The following is a 19,840-nucleotide window of genomic DNA, read 5'->3' as shown; positions in this document are numbered from 1 at the left end:
CTAGCCCTCCAACTTGAGAGTTTGCCTCCATTCCAATCCATCCCTTTTTTCCTCCTTATGATCTCCAAGAAGTGGTCGAGTGACTTTATGGATTTTGACTTGGGAGAAGCAAATTACTCAGGATGGAGAAATCTTTGGGGAGCTGTATCATTGTCGGTTTGCCTCTTGCCAACTCAGAACAGCACGGTGAAAGGACAACAGGTGGCTCGAGGCAGGACCAAGAGCCTCTGAGAGGCAGAGAGCTGTGCAGGGGCTCTCCGAGCTTCTGGGTGTCGGCGGCACCGACCGCAGCCCGCCCCGCCCCAGCTGCCGCCCCGCGCGCCCCTTCCTCTGCAAGCCCCACCGGAGCCCGGTGGGCGGGGCTTCACTGTCACTCTCCTCGCCGCGCGGGAGGAGCCAATGCCAGCGGCCCTGGTCACGCGCTCCGGGCGGCCCGACCAATGGGCGCCGGGGGGCGTGGCCCGCCCTCGGGCTTCGGGCGTTCATAACCGCTTGCAGGTCCGCGCCGGCTCGCGAGCGCAGGTGCAACCGTGGGTTCCCGGGCGAGAGCTGTACAGGTGTCCGGATCCCCGGGTTTGCTGCGCCGCCGAACCCCCTCCGCCCGCGCCAGCCGTCTGCCCATGGAGTCCTTGCCTTTCCCCCGGCGCCTCGGCCCTGCGCCCTCGGCCACTGCCGCGCTGGCCGCCGAGCTGGTCCGGCCCCTGGCCGACGGGCTTCTCAAGTCGCCCAAGCCCCTGATGAAGAAGCAGGCGGTGAAACGGCACCACCACAAGCACAACCTGCGACACCGCTACGAGTTCCTGGAGACTCTGGGCAAGGGGACTTACGGGAAGGTGAAGAAGGCGCGGGAGAGCTCCGGGCGCCTGGTGAGTGCGGCGCCCTCAGCGGCGCCGCCCGGCGGGCTCTGGGCTCGGCCACGCCGGTGGGGGGCGCAGGGTGGGCCGGGGGCCAGAGCCCTGCTTGGTGGGGTTGCCCGCCTTCAGTCTTCGTGTGTGTGTGTGTGTGCGCGCGCGCGCTGATGGTGTTCTCTGTACATTTGTCTGTCCATGAGTGTAGGGACAATGGTCGTGGACCTGAGAACCCCAACAACTCGTCAGCAAGTGATGGTTTCCAAAGTGAGGCAGGGTGAGGAGGCTCCCTAGAGATGAGACTTCAGTGGGATTTTGTTTGTAACGGACTATCCAGTGGAGTAGCATGGGAAGAGGAAGTAAAACGCACTTGATCTTAGTAGGGGAGTAGTGCCTATGTGTAGCCGAGTAAATAAAAAAATGAGGCGACCAGTTTCTCAGTTCCGTTTTGGTAGTTTGGCAGCCCAGGTGACTATGGAGATATCCCTCCCTCCTGAGGGTCGTGGGTGGGTTTGACATCTAGGTCCTTGCCAGCTCTGACATTCAATCAAAGTTTTATTATGATGTGTTTTTAATTCTGGTAAATGTGAAACCAGGCTCTGGTGAAAGATACCTTTGGATTTGGGGCCTTTTCAGGGACGTGTCCTGTTCATTTGGGATGTAGGTGTGTATAGTAGTAGTAATCTGTGGGTTGTTGTTAGTTGCTCAGTCATGTCCAACTCTTTTGTGACACTATTGACTGTATAGCCCACCAGGCTCCCATGTCCATGGGACTGTCCAGGCAAGAATACTAGAATGGTTTGCCATTTCACTCTCCAGGGAATTTTCCCGACCCAGGGATCAAACCCGCATGTCCTGCATTGCAGATGAATTCTTTACTACCAAGTCACCGGGGGAGTCCTTTAATGTGTAGGACCTTATACAGTTTATTTTCTCTGTACCCTCAGTTTCTCCTTTTGCAAAAATGAAGAAAATATGGGCTCCCTCAGAGTTTCTATGATGATTGAATGAGATACAAATATGAATTTAAATTGTTTTCTGACAATAAAAATAAATAAGTAAATTGTTTTCTGACAGTAGAACCCGCAATGAGAACTGATATTTATATTTGGAAAGACCAGCCCTAAAAGGATGGCAAGTTTGCAGAAGTTAACAGTGGTTCCCTAACTTGAGTTCAATGTACATTGGAATCACCTGGGTGCTTATTGAAACCGCTTCTCTGGTTCCGCACAGGGAGGATTTCATTCTGAAGATCTGGGATGGGGCCAAATACTCTGAATTTTTTTTGGCCACACTGTGCAGTATGTGGGATCGGGGATCAAACCCGTGCCCCTACAGTGGAAGCACCAAGTCTTAACCACTGAACCTCCAGAAAGGTCGAAAGTGAAAGTGTTAGTGGCTCAGTCGTGTCTGACTCTTTGTGACCCCATGGACTTTAGCCTGCCAAGCTCCTCCATCCGTGGGATTTTCCAGGCAAGACTACTGGAGTAGGTTGCTATTTCCTTCTCCAGGGGATATTCCCAACCCAGGGATCGAATCCAGGCCTCCTGCATTGCAGACAGACTCTTTAGCATCTGAGCCACCAGAGAAGTCCCTAAATAATCTGTATTTTAAGAAGCCTTTTAAAAGCAGGTGGTTTAGGGATTGTTTTGCCAAATCCAGTTGGGTGCTGGTTATGAGATGTACATGTATGCGTGGCCTTGGTTTGCCTATTGGCTATGGCAGCAAGTCACCTCCCCAGATTGTTTGCTTTTGCAGCCAGTAGCTGGTTTGAAATTCAGGAAGTCATTTCATTGGTGAAGGAGAGTGGATGCTGGGGAAAGGGAGTGGATTATGGCCCCATCAATAGAACCGAGTATGTTTTTCCTGCTAACGCCTGGCACAGTCCCCAGGTGCCCACTGCCAGGTTACAGCTATTGGGCAATCATGTACTTCCTGACTTTCCTTTTCTTTCTCTTTTTATAAAGTGTGACGGCCCAATAAGCCTCCAGGCTTGAGACTGCTGGACCCAGGCTTTGTTAGGGGCTCAGCTGAAAAATAGCTTCTTGTGGTTTGTGGCTCATACCTCTTGTTGGCCGGCAGACTGGATGGTGGGGGGGTGGGGTGGGTGGCCCAGAAACTGAGACTGAAATTCAGAAATCCCATTAAGCTCTTGACCTGGGTCACTGCGTGTGTATGGGGTGTGTGTGTGTGTAAGAGATAAAGGGAGAGATCATTGATTCTGGAATGAGATAAACCAGCTTTCAGTTTGCAAACCTCAGTGGCTGTAGGCAGAGATCCCAGCTCTTATTACATCAGAACAGAGAATTCAGAAGGTGCTCCCTGGCTTCGAGTCTCTTGTTGTCTCCAGGGAGCCAAGATGAGTAGGAATGGGACCTGCTCCCTGATCCATAGATCACCCTGTACTTCTGCTGGGAGTTTGCTCAGGGCCTCCGTCCTCCTGGGAGAGCAGTTCTACACACTGCTAAACTCTGATTTCTCTAAATTCTGGAGAGGAATCCTCTTCTCCACTGCACCCCACTCCTGCCTCTTCACTGTCCTCCCTGAAGAGAGACCGACCTGGTGCCCCAGGAAAGGAGTTGTGGGAGCAGCCCACAACCTCCCCCAAAATGAACCAAGGTCTTTGGGGAAGAGGGTCAGAGGAAAGCCTGCTGGGTGACTTCCGCCCCATTCCCAATTCCCAGCCTGTCTGATGGGATTCTCAGGGGCCTGATGGGATTGTCTGGGGGGAGGGGCAGGTGGGCAGGACTAAGGGCTACTCAGGAGGACATTAAAGGAAAAATAAATATTTGCTCTGGATCTTCTAGCTCTGAGTACATTCCTGGTATCCACATGATATTTCCTCCTGTGACTCTCCTAGCTCTCCTGACCTACGCCCTCCCGCAGGAAGAAAAGCACCTGCTGGGTGCCTGGAATGGTGGAGGCCACCGCAGCTGTTAGGGTGGTCTGCATAGAGTTCTTATCTGCGCAAGCAGAGCAGAGGGGAGTCCCAAGAGGAGAGTGATCTGGGCCAGGGGAGCTTCTGTCTCATTTATATATTGGATTGTTGTGTGGGAGTTCAAAATGTTTGAACATGACTGAGATGGTCTGATTCCTTCATTGACAGATGGGGAAACTGAAGCCCAGGGAGGGCAGGTGACATGTCCTGGGCCTGGTTAGTGGCACGCCTGCAACATCGGCTCCTGACTTGACCACCCAGTGCGAGATGAGCAGGACTGAGTCTTGGACTGGGAGCTGGCTCTGGGTTGAGCCCGGGCTTGCCTCAGTTTGCTCTGTCATTCCAGCAGCGAGCTCCAGCTGCCCTTCCCAGAGCTCCAGGCACACACAGAATGGGAGGAGTCTTTGGGAACAACCCCCACCCCCGCGTCCTCACTGCCTGCGCCCAGGGATCCTGAGTGGGTGAACCACCCTACATTCGAGGCTTTTTCTTTGTCAGGAAAACTGCTCAGCTCAGCATCAGGGTGCAAGCATTCAAAATCCCAGCTCTGCTGCTTCCGAGCCCTGGGACCTCTCTGTATCTCAGTTTCCTCTTCTGTAAAGTGGGGATTATAATAATTCCTGCCTCGTGGGGTTCTCCTAGGATTAAATAAGGTAATATGCATGTCAGCACAGTAGCCGACACACATAGTGGTGTTACCCTAGCAAGGCCGGCTTTGTCACGGTCCTCCTCTCCCTCTCCTGGGGAAGGGGGGGGGGGGGGCCCTCCATCCTGGGTCTGTCCTGCCCTAAGGAAGAGAATGGCTTGTGCTCGACTTTCTTAAGCCCTTTGGTCTCTGCCTTGTTCAGAGCCCCAGTCTCTCCTTTAGCCCCTGATCCAGAGAAGGGCTCCCACCTGGCCAGCTGCCAGCGGCCTCTTCTGTGCGATGCTGCCCTCCCAGCTCCTGCTGCACCTGCCTGCTCAGGGCCGGGAGAGAGACTTTGGCTGCAGGTGACTCCTGTTCCTGGGCTTTGGCCAAGCTGTGCAGGAGGGCTGGGCAGGGAAGCGCCTTGTCTGGCAGAACAGGCCAGAGGGTGGCAAAGAAGGGGTGGGCACAGCATGGAATGTAGGGGAGGTGGCGCCCTTCCCCTCAGAACCCATTCCTGGTCCCTGCCTGGTTCTCTGGAAGGCTTGGTGGGATGGTGAGCCACCCCCAGGCCTATCCCCACTCTGCCAGCCCAGCCCAGCTTCTCCTCTGTAATCTAAATGGGTCATCCTCCAGCTCCTCACCCTGCCTCTCAGAGGCAGCTGCTCCGTGAAAGGCCAAAAAGGAGTCAAGGATCTTGGCTCCAACTCTGGCTGATAGCTATGACCAGAGATGCCCAGCTTGTACCCTCTCTCTTGTCATCTGCAGCCAGTACCTGTAGGTCATCTTTTTCTAAGATCTTTCTGCCATCCTCTCCGGGAATACATATTATTCTTGATCTGAGTTCCTGTGGGGATTAGAAGGAGAGAAGGCAGTGTTTAACCAATTGACCTCAGCACCCGTCTGTCCAACATGTTTGTCTGTCTGTCTGTAAGTGGGTTGATGGTGGCTGGTGGTACTGCACAGCCCGGCCCAAGGCATGGTGTAGGGCATTCCCTTCTCCAGGGGTTGAAGGCAGGCCAGAGCATCTGTAAGGACCTTTTGTCTTCTGAGATGGTAGCTTCTCCACGCAGCAACCCTCCATCTTGGATCCTGACAGCCTGGCCTTCTTGAGGAATCTGGGAAGAGTCACCTTTCTGGACTTCAGTGTTTTCATTTGCAAAATGGGATGGGGAATTAGCCATGCTGCCTTTCAGGCAGGCAGGGCCACAGAATCAAGAAAATCACTGGGCTGGTATCAATAGGAATTTTGCTCAGGCAGGTTAACACGGTTATGGCATGGGGCCTCTGAATAAGCCCATTATAACAATCCTTGGCCAGCACCTTCCTGGCATGGTAGCAGGTGACCCGTTTCTAAAGAAGCTCAACAGAAAATGCTGAAGTTTAGAAGCGAGCTTAGAGATCCTAGTGTGCAAATTCATGAATAGTTCCTTTCCTTTCTTTCTGGTGTGTTCTTAAACCTTTCTCTCTGCCTGGAATGCCCTTGTTGCCCCCCTCCAAAAGCCTATGTGCCTTGGCTTGGTAAACCCCACTCTTCCTTCAAGATCTAAAATGAAGTTTTCTCCCAGGGGTGACTCGCCTTGCTCCTCCAGGCAAAGCTCTCCAGTGCTCTTGGAGCCCCTGGGCAGGCAGGGATCTCAATCACACTTGAGTGGATCAAGGGCCTTGGTGCAGGGACTGTCTGGTTTTTGTCTGAATCCAACACCTACCGTAGTGCCAGACATGTAGTAGGCGTTCAGCAAATGTTTGGAGAATAAATGCCCTTTTATTTTTCAGATGAGGACATTAAAACTAGCCAGACCAGTTAACCAGATCATTTAAGTGACTTGTCTTGAGTTGCATAGCTCCAAAGGGGCAAATAAAGATTAGATACCTGGGCTCTTGGCACCCCTCCACTGATCTGATGTTCACATTTACATTGTCATTATTGTGTTTCAGTTTCCTGGCCCTTCTGAGTAGGGTGGCCATGTAATATAACATCTCAGCCTGAATACTTCAGAGAGTAAAAAGGGCACTATTAATTACATAGGATGAACCAGGATTGTCCATACGCAGGTGGCTTTCCTGTCTCTGGGTGATCCATTCAGCAACTATCTTTCTCTTCCTTTACTCTGGTCACTATATTTTAATTCTAGAGAGTGGTTGCTCAACTATCTTGCATATAAGAACAAAGGTCCCTCGAAATGAGTTCTAGTAAACAAGGTTGACTCCACCCATGCCTCACAAAAAGGGCAGAAAATCTTTTTTGGGCACTGGTCCCATCGGTCCCAGGGATCAGCCCAGTGACTTAACCAATAAATATTTATTTGTGATTTGTGTTCACCAGTAAACAGTTGAGTGTCTTCTGTATGCTGAGCTCCTTGTAAGCCTGAGCTGTTGGTATATCTCATATACTTTGACAGGCTCTCCAGCAGTTAGAGGCCTGTCTGATGGGGCTAGGGTGGGTGGGGGAATTGCCCCAGGCCCACCCGGGCAGTGACACATTGCTCTTCTTGTCTGTCTCTTGCTTGAGGAATGACCTAACCTGTTTCCTTCCTGGGAAGTGCCAGCCAAACTGTGGTCTCCTAAGACTAGTATAGATAATGGTGGGAGGGACCTTAACCTTGCCCCCTGAGACCAGAGCATGAGCTGGCAGGGGAATGGAACTGTCCATGGAGGATTAACAATTCTGGTTTTAATCGCAGGCTTCCAGAATGGATTTCAGGGTTCAACTTGTACACCCTCTATCCATGCAGTGACTCCTCATAGCACCCCTCAGGGCCCTCTAGTTTTTTGAGACCTCTCTTCTGTTCTGCCTGTCTTCTTTAGAGCTCTGACCCTGCCTACAGTGATTTGCTCATTGTATATGTTTGTGTGTGCACAGTTGTACATCTGAGATATGCCTAGGTTTTGCATATGTATCTTAAATTGTCAAATATTTGTTTCATTATCTAAGTATGTGATTTATATGTGATTTTCCTTTTACATAAATAGATTCAATTTATGGCCCTTTTTCTGAAGAGCTCACGGTATTACCTGATTTTTAAGACAAAGAATTTAAAGAGAAAAGAACTAGTCCATAATATCTCCCCTTCAGGGGGAGAAAAAGGGTATAGGAGAGGTGATGAGGAACCAAGCTGCAGGTTGAAGCCCCGTAGTTGGAGGAGGATTTAAGCCCCTTCCCCCATCCCCAGCCCCTGTCCAGTTCTAAGCCGGGGATTTTTCTGCTCCGCTGGCTCCTCGGGGTCGTTTGGAGCAGGAGGGGTGGAGGGCGTGAGGAGACGCTGAGGCGCGGCCGCCCTGCAGCTGCAGCGGGGCCCCTCGCGCCGCCATTGTCCGCGCCCGCCCGGCCGCCCCTCTCGCGGGCCGCGGCCCCGCTCCCCGGCCGCCCCTCTCTCGGGGACGCCGTCCCTGGCCCGTTGCTGGGGTGACCGGCCATTGTGAGCGCGGCTCTGCGGATTACGGCGGTTCCGCATTCCTGGCTGAGGGGACCCAGCCCCGCGGGCGCGTCGGAAGCAGGAAGCCTTTGTCTGCCCGGAGCCCTGGGAAAGGGGGTGGGCGGCCGGCCCGCGGGCTCCTTTTGAACCTGGAGGGGTGGCAGACCCTCCCGGGGAGGGACCTATGGGCCGTTTTCTGCACGTTTCTTACAGCCCGCCAGGCTCGGGGAAGGGGGAGGCTCGTGTTTGCCCTTCGTGCCCTGGGACGGGAGCTGTCAGGGGCGCGTCGGCGACGCCTCACCCTCCCCGGCCCTGGCGCCCGCGCGGCCGACTCCCGCGGCCCGTGGCATGTATACGGCCGTTTCCCAGAAGCAGAGGAGGGCATGGCATACATCCTCCTTAGTGCAGCCCGTTGCTCTCGGAGCCCCGAGGCCGCGGGAGGACAGCAGAGCCTGGAGGGCCGGTTCGCCGACTGCCCGCGCTCCACCCACGCTGTTCCTCTGTCACCCTGCTCCGCCTGGCGGGACAGAGGCCCGGACCCCTCTGTGTCTAAGAGCTGTGCTGAAGCGGCTTCTTGGCAGTTCTTTCTCCATTTCCTCTGCCTCACTCCACCCTTCCTGAACCCACCACACGTACCAGCCAAAGTTTAATCCTTATATGGGATGTTCACCTTTACAGACAAGATAGCAAAGCCCAGAGGACTCTGTTTAACAGTCTGGTGGTTTGTTGCTGGGGGAGAGACCTTACTATTCACCTGGACTGAAAAGGCTAGTACTTTTTTCATAACTTTTTTGGGTGACGTTTTTGTAAGCGGGGACTTCCCTGGTGGTGCAGACGGTAAAGCGTCTGCCTACAGTGTGGGAGACCTCGGTTCAATCCCTGGGTTGGGAAGATCCCCTGGAGAAGGAAATGGCAACTCACTCCAGTTCTCCTGCCTGGAAAATCCCCTGGACGGAGGAACCTGGTGGGCTACAGTCCATGGGGTCGCAAAAAGTCAGACACAACTGAGCGACTTCACTTTTGTATGTGGGGTAAGACATATATGAAATTTACCATTGTCATCATTTTAAGTGTACAATTCAGTACATTCACGGTGCTGTACATCATTATCACTATGCACTTCCAAAACCTTTTCGTCATCTCAAATGGAAGCTTGGTATCCACTAGGCAATAACTGCCCGTCGCCCCCGCACCCCCACCCCTAGTAACCAGCCTCCTCCTCTCTGTAGTGCGTTTGTCTGTCCTAGTGACTCAGATGAGTACAGTCATGCAGCATTGGTCCCTGTGTGTCTGGCTTCTTTGAGCATGCTTTCCGGGTCTGTCCGTGTTGGGCACATATTTATTGGTACTTCATTCTCCCATTGTGTGAACATACCACATCTTGTCTGATCAGTCATCCGTTAACAGACCTCTGGGTTGTTTCCCACCTTTTAGCTGGAGACTGTTTGTAGCAAATTAGAGGACTGTGGTGGAAGAAGTATCAGACGTGGGTCAACAGTGCAAGCCAGTCTGCCAGTGAGTGCCTGTGTGACGTTGAACAGGAAGGAAACAGCCTCTCTAGGAACGCACTTCCTCACCTGGAAATGCGGATGGGGGTGCTTCCCGCGCCTGCCTCTCAGGCTGCTTGAGAGGGCCAGCTCAGTGACAGCTGCAACAAATGGCTATTCAGTGCCTACTGTGTGCCAGGCGCTGTGCTCACCACCCAGTGGGGAGCAAAAGAGGCCCAGTCCTTTCCTCGTGGTGGAGCAAGATAAATTTGCTTTGAATCATGAAGTATCAGCCTTACAAGTACACGTTGTTACCTACCGTCTTCACCTATCCGTACTCCAAGTGAGGTGATTGACTTATCCTCATTCCTGCTACATAAACTGCACCCAACCCAGGCAAGAATCTTCGCCAGAGAAGGTTCTCTCTAGCCTCTCTGATGCCTGCCCCAGTGAAGGGTGGAGAGGCTTCGCTGGCTGCAATCTATGGCCTTTGTAGCAGCTGGAGGCAGATCACCAGGGTCAGGGCTCCCCCAGAGTGTCCTCAGGGATGCCTTTGCCTGCCAGGACTTTCTCCTCACCCTCCTGCATCCTCTGTTCCCAGGTGGCCATCAAGTCAATCCGGAAAGACAAAATCAAAGATGAGCAAGATCTGATGCACATTCGGCGAGAGATTGAGATCATGTCATCACTCAACCACCCCCACATCATTGCCATCCACGAAGGTACAGAGGCAGAGCATTTGAAGCTGAGAGTGTGTGTGCGTGCACACGCGCAGTCAGAACAGATGACACACAGGAGTAAAAAAAAGGCACGGGCTTTAGGCTTGGGCAAGAGCTGGATCTGAAGCCTGTTATATGACTTTGGGCAACTAATTTAATATAGTCTCTGGGTCTCAGTTCCTCTTTTGTAAAATGAGATAATCTCACCTGCGTCACAAGGTTGTTGCAAAGATCAAATTTAATGTCACCAAGTATTCAGCTCAAGAGAGGAACTCCACAGATTGTAGGCATGTTTGTTCTTAGGTTTTCTGCACTTAAACACCGCCTCCCCAAACCCAGTGAGAGCCTTGGCACTGTGGGGGCAGCTGAAACACACGGAGGACCTGCACCTGTCTCAGGCGTGTGGGTGCGATTTTTCTTTGTACGTCTCAAGAGTCAGGCCTCCTATCCTCTGAATCACTCCCGCCGTGAGGCTGGTTCCTACCCGTCCTCGTATCTCTCAGCCTCCTCTTGCACTGACATCAGTGCTGGTTCTCCTCTCCAGCTGCCCTGCTCCCCGTGACCCAGACAACAAAGTGAGCGAGAGATGGTGACGCGGGAAAGACAGGGAGCAGCCTCCCACACACGCCTGTCTGCTGGCAGCCTTTACATAATATCACTTAGGAAGCGAGGAATGGCAGGAGCAGCAGGAGGGAGGAGGGGAGCCTGTGGCTTTGCCCTCAGCCTGAATATTCCTGGTGGGAGGAAGAGAGGTCTCCTCTCTCAAGTTCTGTTTAGAAGAAGACTTAAGAGCAGAACACTGCCATGGTCCCCTGGCCTGAACCTGTCCCATGAGGAAGCCAAGCAAGTGGCTGAGAAGGCTAATTGTATCTCTGTGTATATCCCCCCAGGGGAGAGTCGGCAGATGATAGAGTATTGGTTAAGCCAGGCTAAGCTTGGTGGTTGGTGTGTGTGTGTGTGTGTGTGTGTGAAATCTTCCCCCAACCCGTATCTCCAGCTAGGTCTGGGAACTGTTCTTTGAAGCTTAGGATGTAACTGTTCTGTATTGCACCTTCAGAGTCAGGGGATGTTGGGGTATCATAGTTACTATGTAACTGGCAGAGCTCTCCCAGATCCATCCCCATCCACAGACTTCAAGAGATCCGGACTAAGGAGAAAGCTCCAGTCCTGGGAACTGACCTCTAACACAGCTGCTCTCCAGAATGTGCCCTGGCTGGCTTCTGACCCCCAGTTCCATGGCACAGAGTTTACACACACCCTGCAGGGTTGTAGAGACCCACGGGTTGGAGTCTCTAGGCAGGCCCCAGCAGTCTGGGCCACGGTGCTCTCCTGGGGAAAAGCACAGTCTTCCTGGCCAGATACCCAGCTGCCTGGGAGCTCGGACTCTCCCTGGGAGTAGCCTCCTCTCTAAGCTCCTTCTCCCAGACTAGACAGGAATCGCTCTAGGGTTGGCTGAGCAAGCCAGACTCATAGGACCCGCTTGACACAGAGATGCGGTGTCATGGACATGCATGTTTTGACACACACCCAGCTGAAGGGCCAGTTTGATGAACCAGCCGTTCCCTGCTTTTCCAGGACAGACAAGGCCTGTGGTGGCAAGTGGGCCCCTCCCATATGTGGAGATGAGCCAGCTAGAATAGGCTGACCGCCAGGAGCCCAGCCAGTCAATTAATTATCAAATACTTATTGATTGTTTCTGTGTACAAGGCCCGGGCCTGAGTACTCTGGACGGGAAATCAAAGAAGTTAAGAGTGATGAGTGTCTCAGCTCTCCGTGGGTTACAAACCACTTTCATATGCTTTTATCCCTCTTCTGATCTTCTGGGTATTATTTTTCAAGTTTATGCATGAGGATGCTAATAATAACTATAACAATATGGACCATATATTGAATGCTGGCTTGTTTGTCAGGCTCCACACCAGCTCACTCAGCCAGCCCAAGAGCTGTCACTTGTTTTTATCTATTTCTTGCCCCAGCCCTATGAAATTGCTGTCATTATCCCTCTTCAAATGAGGAAACTGAGGCGCACTGATTTAATAACTTGCCATGGTCACCCAGCTTGTAAGTGATGGGGCCAGGATTCGAATCCCAAACCTGTGTCTTTACTGATCTATCTGGAAGAGATTTGCCCAAGCAAGAAAGTACTGAATTCTGAACTAGGGAGCTTGACTTTTCATTCTTATCCAGTGATGTCTCGGAATTCATAGGGTAGTTGTAAGAATGCGCAGAAGCCTGAACTTCCAAGGAGAGGGAGGTGAGCCAGTCCGTTTGGCCTGAACTCATTGCTCCTGGAAGGTGCTGGGAGCATCCGCGGGCAGCCTCCCCGCCCCCTTACAGACGTCTGGTTTGGGGCCGGGAGGGTGTGGCCCCTGGCGGGAGCGAGCCCTCCAAAAGGCCTGACTCTGCTGCCCCCCTCTGCCCCAGTGTTTGAGAACAGCGGCAGGATCGTGATCGTCATGGAGTACGCCAGCCGAGGCGACCTGTATGACCACATCAGCGAGCGGCAGCGCCTCAGCGAGCGCGAGGCCAGACACTTCTTCCGGCAGATCGTCTCCGCTGTGCAGTATTGCCATCAGGTGCGCGCGCCCGCTGGCGCCGAGGGGGCGGTCCCCGGGCCCGGCGGCTGGCTTCCCCAGAGAGGCCCCGCGACACCGGGATCACACAGGGAGGAGGCCAAGGCGAGGTGTAATTCTTCACTCAGCGGAGGGAGTGTTGGCGTCTCTGGCTTCAGGTCTCTTGGCCGGGGTTGGAAGGACCTGTGGTTTGTTGTGCCTGTACCGGTAAAGATGGGCTCCCTGCCTATCTGAGCTTACCCCCACTTTGACGCTTCCTCACTGTCCAGGATAGGTCCTCAAGTCCGTCTCTCCTGATGGCCTTCCCCTGACCCCTGCCCTCCCTCTTTCAGAATGGGGTTGTCCACCGGGATCTCAAGCTGGAGAATATCCTTTTGGATGCCAACGGAAATATCAAGGTGAGCCTCACTTCTTGTTTAAAACTGCTCCCCTTCCCCTCGCCAGACCTTCTGCACTGGCTCCAGCTAAGCATCTTTAAGTCTCTAGGGGGTTGCAGAAGGAGTTGAGTACTGGTAAGGACCTCAGCCGTCCTCCATTTCAACACTTCCCTCTGTGGGTTGAAAACTGAGGCCTCACGATAAGGAGTGTCTTGCACAAGGTCCCATGGCTAGCAAGGTCAGCTGGAACCAAAGTCTTCTAACTCCCTCAACGTCACAAGGCTGAAGGAGTCTAGATCGAGGGTTGGTTTCGCTCACAGCCTTAGGATTGGCAGGGAGAGGCCATGGCCTGCATTTGCCCCACCTGCACATATGCACAGATGCATGCACACATACACACGCATGCATGCGCACTTTAATCTGCTACAATTAAACAGCCCTTTGGCACCTTTCACCACAGCAAGCACTCCAGCGGCAGCTTCCTGCTTCCTTCTGCTGCTGAATTCCCATGGTTAAGTAGTTAAATTTAGGTCTGAGAAGTTCGTGTTGAGGTGGTAAGCTCGGATCTCAGGGCTGGAAGAGGCAGGGAGCAAGAGCTTGCCCTGCAGACACCTGGGAGGGCTCTGACTCTGCACTTGGACCCTCCTCAGAATGTTCCCGAATTCAGGCCACAGCCTCTTCCCCAGTGGCCCCTAACCTGTGCCCTGAGGTGCCCTGAGTTCATTCTCCTTTCCAATTCCTGGAGTAGGTGGGGCTCGCTTTGATGCTGACCAGGGAGGGGGATGCCAGAGCCAATAAATACACATAATCCAGGCAGGCCTGAACTTTCCCATCTGTACCAGTCATCTGCCTGTTATGGGCGTCAATAGGTAACTGCTTGATAAGAGGCCAATAAAACCCATAAATGAAGGAGCCAGAGTTCATAAACAGCCCCTCCCTACCCTGGGCACACATGACCCTCTGCTGGGGAGGAGGGCTGGGAGCAAAAGGGCGTAGGTCTCAGCCTCTGTCTGAGGAGAGTTGGGGGAAGGGTCTCTCTGAGGAGCGAGAAGATGGGCTTGGGGGCCCTCAAACCCCCAGTATCAGAGGGCTCAGGAGGTCCTGTAAGATGATCCCTTCTCCTGGGCCATGATGATGGCCCTAATCTTTGCTCTGCCTTCACTGTGGCTTCTCAGGTCTCCTGGGCTGACCCCAGTCCCCCCACCACTTTCCCGCCTGGATGTGGGCCTAGATGAGCCCTTTGCTGGGAAGGGCACCCCAAGCCCATGGGGTGACTGTGTTCTGAGGTCCTCGGCGCTGATGTGAGACACTGTCTCTCCCCCTCCAACCAAGAGCCTGCCTTCAGTCACTAAGTGGCCGTTAGTCCTGTCAACGGGTCATAGCTGTGCTGGGAGCTGCAGGAGGGGTGGGGGCAGGTGGTCCACAAGGGCAGCTTATCGACATGGCTGCATGAGGAGACAGAACTGACAAGCAGGGGCTTCTGTGAGCCACTGGAAGCTGTAACGGCTCAATGGGAAGAGGAGATCGCAGGGCCGTGGAAGGCTTCCTGGGGGAGGTGGGCCTTCTGGGTGTGTAGGACATGTGTAGGCAGAGTGATCATCTGTGGAGTGGAGTGCAGTATGAGCAAAGGGCCAGGGGAACAGTGAGGACCCGGGGCTCCCCTCACCTCTGCCCAGGCACACCTCACTGACTCAGCCTCTGAGGGGCTCTTTCTTCCAGGGCCTGAGCTGTGTTGGTGGTGCCCAGTATGGGGCAGGGGTCATGGGCACCCTCTGCTCCTGCCAGGGCCTGTGTCTCCTCGGGCTCTGGAGAGGGGCAGACCAGGAGCTACAGAACAGTCCAGGCCTTGGCGTGACCCTGTCCGTGTTTGACCCAATCCTACAGATCGCCGACTTTGGCCTCTCCAACCTCTACCACCAAGGCAAGTTCCTGCAGACATTCTGCGGGAGCCCGCTCTACGCCTCGCCCGAGATCGTCAATGGAAAGCCCTACACGGGACCAGAGGTGAGTGCCTGGCCTCCTCCTAATCTCTCGGCTTAGATTTTGAGAGAGGGATGAGCTGGTTTTCTAATGATTCCCTTTCTCAGATTGCAAGCCTCACTTCCCCGCCAAAGCAGTGCCTAGCCAGTTCTGTAGCTGGGAGTAGCAAAACTGGCATGAGAGCTGAAGGCCCCTGACCCCTGACAGCCTGGCTCTGTGCCCCACACCTTCTGCATTCCCATTACCTCTCCTGGCCCCCAGCCAGCCTCCCCAAGCTGAGGCAGATGACAACACCTCTCTCCGTGAATCTCAGTCCCTTCTACAGTATGGCCCTCTCTGCCCCTGGGTCCTCGGATGCACTGGGCTCTGGGTTCGCCCTGCAGCATGAGGACCTCCTGGCTGACCTGGTCTCTCCCTCAGGTGGACAGCTGGTCCCTGGGTGTTCTCCTCTACATCCTGGTGCATGGCTCCATGCCCTTTGATGGGCAGGACCACAAGACGCTAGTGAAACAGATCAGCAATGGGGCTTACCGGCAGCCTCCTAAGCCCTCTGGTGAGTGAGGGATGTGGGCATTCTCACCCACACCCTGGGCGTTCTCTGCTAATTCCTGATGCAGGAATTAAACAGTGACAGGAAAGTGGAGCTTCCCCGGTGGCTCAGACTGTAAAGAATTTGCCTGCAAAGCTGGAGACTGGGGTTCGATCCCTGGGTCTGAAAGATCCCCTGGAGAAGGGAATGGCAACCCACTCCAGTATTCTTGCCTGGAGAACTCCATGGACTGAGGGAATTGTCTGCAATTGCAGCCTGGTGGGCTACAGTCCATGGGGTTGCAGAGTCAAACGTGACTGAGCTATTTTCACTTTCACTTTCCAAGTGAAGACGGCAACCCACTGAAGATGAAGGTGACTTCCACCCCACCTCCTGCTCTTATCTCTCTGCCTCCTGTGTCTGTGACCTGCAAGGATGGAGGGGCTGGATCTTCCTTTATGGGCATGCTTTTTTGGGAAGTGCTTCCTAAAGCCTAGTTTAGATCCTCGTTGCCACAGTTGTTTCATTTCCTACTACGTTTGTCCTTAGAAATCTTTTTGTCCTTTCATGTACGATGTATGAGGTGAGAAGAAGGGTGTGAGGACCTTGGTATATTCTTGAGTGGCAACCCCCACCCCAGCCCCACCCCAGCCCCACCCCCAGAGGCCTGCATTTCATTGGAGCAAAGGAGCCACACATGTAATAAACATGGCTATGGTCCTGAGGCCCTGGAGACTGGGGAGCCTGCCTGAGGGCACAGCTGACCTGGGAGGGAGCCCCAGCTTAGCATCTGTGGGGTAAGCCGGGAGGGACACTGTGGGTGCCCGTGCTCGTGGCTACGGAGCTGGAGCCTCTATCTCTCTCCTTCTAGATGCCTGTGGCCTGATCCGGTGGCTGTTGATGGTAAACCCTACCCGCCGGGCCACCCTGGAGGATGTGGCCAGCCACTGGTGGGTCAACTGGGGCTATGCCACCCGTGTTGGGGAGCAGGGGGCCCCACACGAGGGCGGGCACCCCGGCAGCGACCCCGGCCGGGCCTCCGTGGCTCAGTGGCTGAGACGCTCCTCCCGCCCCCTCCTGGAGAACGGCGCCAAGGTCTGCAGCTTCTTGAAGCAGCAGGCGCCGGGTGGCAGGGGCCTTGCCCCCGGCCTGGAGCGCCAGCACTCACTCAAGAAGTCCCGCAAGGAAAACGCCATGGCCCAGACCCTACAGGGGGCCCCGGCCGCCGATGCCTCCCCTCGCCCTGGGAAGGGTGGCCTCAAGCTGCCGAAAGGCATTCTCAAGAAGAAGACGTCGAATCCCACAGAGGGGGCGAGAGAGGACCCTGAGCCCGGCCCCAGCCCCGCCAACCCAGGCCAGGCTGGCCCGCTGCTCCCAAAGAAGGGCATCCTCAAGAAGGCGCGCCAGCGGGAGTCCGGTTACTACTCGTCCCCTGAGCCCAGCGAGTCTGGGGAGCTCTTGGATGCCGGGGACGTGTTTGTGAGTGGGGATACCGTGGAGCCCAAGCCCCCGCCAGCCTCGGGGCGGCTGCCGCACCGCAAGGGCATCCTCAAACACAACGGCAAGTTCTCGCATGCGGCCCTGGAGCACACAGCCCCTGCCACCTTTGGCTCTTTGGATGAACTGACCTCCCCACACCCTCCAGCCCGGGCCAGCCGCCCCTCAGGGGCCGTGAGTGAGGATAGCATCCTGTCCTCTGAGTCCTTTGACCAGCTGGACTTGCCCAAACGGCTCCCCGAGCCCCCACTGCGGGGCTGTGTGTCTGTGGACGACCTCATGGGGCTGGAGGCACCCCCCTCGGAGGGCCCTGGAAGCCGAGGCCTGAGGCGCTGGAGGCAGGACTCCCTGGGGACTAGCTGCTTTTCCCTGCTGGACTGCCCGGAGGGGACAGAGGGCTGCCAGCAGGGACTGAGGGTCTGCTCGGAGCTCAGCTGAAGCGGGGCGGGGGTGGGCATTGCCCGTGCGGGCAGGCTCTGAGATGCAGCTGGATGCACCCTGAGGGGGAGACTGCCTTCTTCCCTGCCTCCCAGGACCCACATCCCAGCCCAGAAGGCTGAGGTGGTTCAGTTGAGCCCTGGGTAGGGCTGGATGTGGGCAGTGGGCAAGTGAAGTGCGTTGAGGGTTCAACGTCTTCAGCCCCGTGGAACCAAAAAGGTAGCTCTAGAGGGGAAATGAGTAGAGAAGCAGTGAGGAAGGCCCGTGGCTGAGTCCAGGTTGCCTGTTAATTTCCAGGTTGCCTTGCCCATTGCCCCCTCTGAGGGGGTTGACGCCTTCTTCTTGAGAATGCCTTTGGCAGCTTGAGGCCGCCCATACCAGGGCGAGGGGCGGCGTCCCCCTGGAGGGTCTGGGCCGTGTAGTTCTTACTCCTGGACTTCTTAAGCAGATGCTGGCGCCACAGCCACTGAGCCGTGGAGGCCCGGCCAGGGTCGCTGCTGGATGCCCGCCCTCCTGCGGGGACAGGGTCGCCTGTGCTCTCCCCATAGTAGGGCCACAGAAGCTGGAAAGGGCGCTCTATCAGTGCCTAGCTCCTGTAAAGAGTAAGTTTGTGTGTGATGCCGTCCTGCCAAGGTGGGGCTGGAAGCTCTTCATTCACATACACATTCCCTTATTCACCAGCTGTTGCAGGAAGGGGGGCCCCTTCCAGGGCCCAGAACTGGGCTCTTGTCTAACACTCGGAAATGAATTGTCCGAGGAGACACATGTGCTGACAAAGCAAGAGACTTTATTGGGAAAGGCACCTGGGTGGAGAGCAGGAGGGCAAGGGAACCCAGGAGGACTGCTCTGCCAGTGGCTCGCAGTCTCGGGGTTTATGGTGATGGGATTAGTTTCCGGGTTGTCTTTAGCCAATCATTCTGACTCAGAGTCCTTCCTGGTGGTGCACGCCTTGTTCAGCCAAGATGGATGCCAGAGAGAAGGATTCTGGGAGGTGGTCGGACACGTGGTGTCTCCTTTGGACCTTTCCCGAACTTTTCCAGTTGGTGGAGGTTTATTAGTTTTGTGTTCCTTAGCAGGATCTCTTGTCATAAAACAACTCAAGCAAATGGTTGCTATGGTGCCTGGCCAGGGTGGGCGGTTCCAGTCAATGTGCTTCCCTTAACAGAACCACTCAAACTGGAATGTGCCCCCCCCTCAGTTTTCCCTGGGGTGGCTTGGGAATGGTCTCCTAGAGTGTGCCCTTCCTTACTTACCTGAGCAGTAAGAGAACACAACCTCTGTTTCCTCAAAGGATCTCTCCCCCTTCCCATCCTCCAAACCTGGAAAGTGAAAGTGAAAATAGCTCAGTCACGTCTGACTCTTTGCAGCCCCATGGACTGTAGCCCACCAGGCTGCAATTGCAGACAGTTCCCTCAGTCCATGGAGTTCTCCAGGCAAGAATACTGGAGTGGGTTGCCATTCCCTTCTCCAGGGGATCTTTCAGACCCAGGGATCGAACCCCAGTCTCCAGCTTTGCAGGCAAATTCTTTACAGTCTGAGCCACCGGGGAAGCTTCACTTTCCTGTCACTGTTTAATTCCTGCATCAGGAATTAGCAGAGGACACCGAGGGTGTGGGTGAGAATGCCCACATCCCTCACTCACCAGAGGGTTTAGGAGGCTGCTGGTACGCCCTGTTGCTGATCTGTTTTATCAGCGTCTTGTGGTCCTGCCCATCAAAGGGCATGGAGCTATGCACCAGGATGTAGAGGAGAACACCCAGGGACCAGCTGTCCACGAGGGAGAGACCAGGTCAGCCAGGAGGTCCTCATGCCGCAGGGCGAACAGAGTCGCTGCTGTGAATCTAAAAGACTTGAAAAGGCTCAGGCTGCTAATGGACTTCATCTCAAGGGGCTCAGATTCCCCTGGACCCCGCTTTGGACCTCAAGGACTCTGAACTTCTCCAGCCTCCAAGCTGCTCCTGCTATTGAGAATGGATGTATCTGTTTCTCTTAGGGCCTTTAAGGCCCTAGAAAGTTCTTATTTATTTTAATGTTTTCAGCTCTGTGTTTTTAAAAAAACTAATATTACTATTTTCAATAATGTGAATGCTATGTTCTGGGGAATTCCACTATGACATCTAAGTTTTGTGTACTGGGAGGTATTATTGCAGTGCTTCCCTACTGATTAAAAGCTGTGGGGGTGGGAATCTTTTGTAAATCTACATGTCCCATTGCACTATCTGGAAGGGGTCTCTGGTTCCCTGACTCCACGCCCTGATTCTGGCTACCTGATGGTCCCTCTTCCCTCCTGTGACTAGAAAGAACCACCCCATTAAAAATGAGAATGGTGATTGGAAAATAGCTTCAGTCATTCTGTTTGGGTAGTGGGACACAGATCTTTGAGTTTTCTCCTAACACTTCCTTGGACTCTGGA

General features: G+C 54.4%; 1 protein-coding gene across 1 annotated transcript; it reads left to right on the top strand.

Moving 5' to 3' along the window:
• The first annotated feature begins 497 nt into the window (after positions 1–497).
• Positions 498–19,333, top strand: NUAK2 (NUAK family kinase 2). The gene is made up of 7 exons (XM_061159911.1): positions 498–866; positions 9,916–10,036; positions 12,458–12,609; positions 12,939–13,004; positions 14,868–14,987; positions 15,384–15,516; positions 16,364–19,333. The coding sequence occupies exons 1-7, from the start codon at positions 621–623 to the stop codon at positions 17,425–17,427; spliced, it is 1,902 nt and encodes a 633-aa protein (XP_061015894.1). The 5' UTR covers positions 498–620; the 3' UTR covers positions 17,428–19,333.
• Positions 19,334–19,840: the final 507 nt, after the last annotated feature.

Source organism: Dama dama, chromosome 14, assembly GCF_033118175.1.
Source record: "Dama dama isolate Ldn47 chromosome 14, ASM3311817v1, whole genome shotgun sequence".
Lineage (NCBI taxonomy): Eukaryota > Metazoa > Chordata > Mammalia > Artiodactyla > Cervidae > Dama > Dama dama.
The sequence above is the reverse complement of the archived record's forward strand: the minus strand, read 5'-3'. Positions and strand labels throughout refer to the sequence as shown.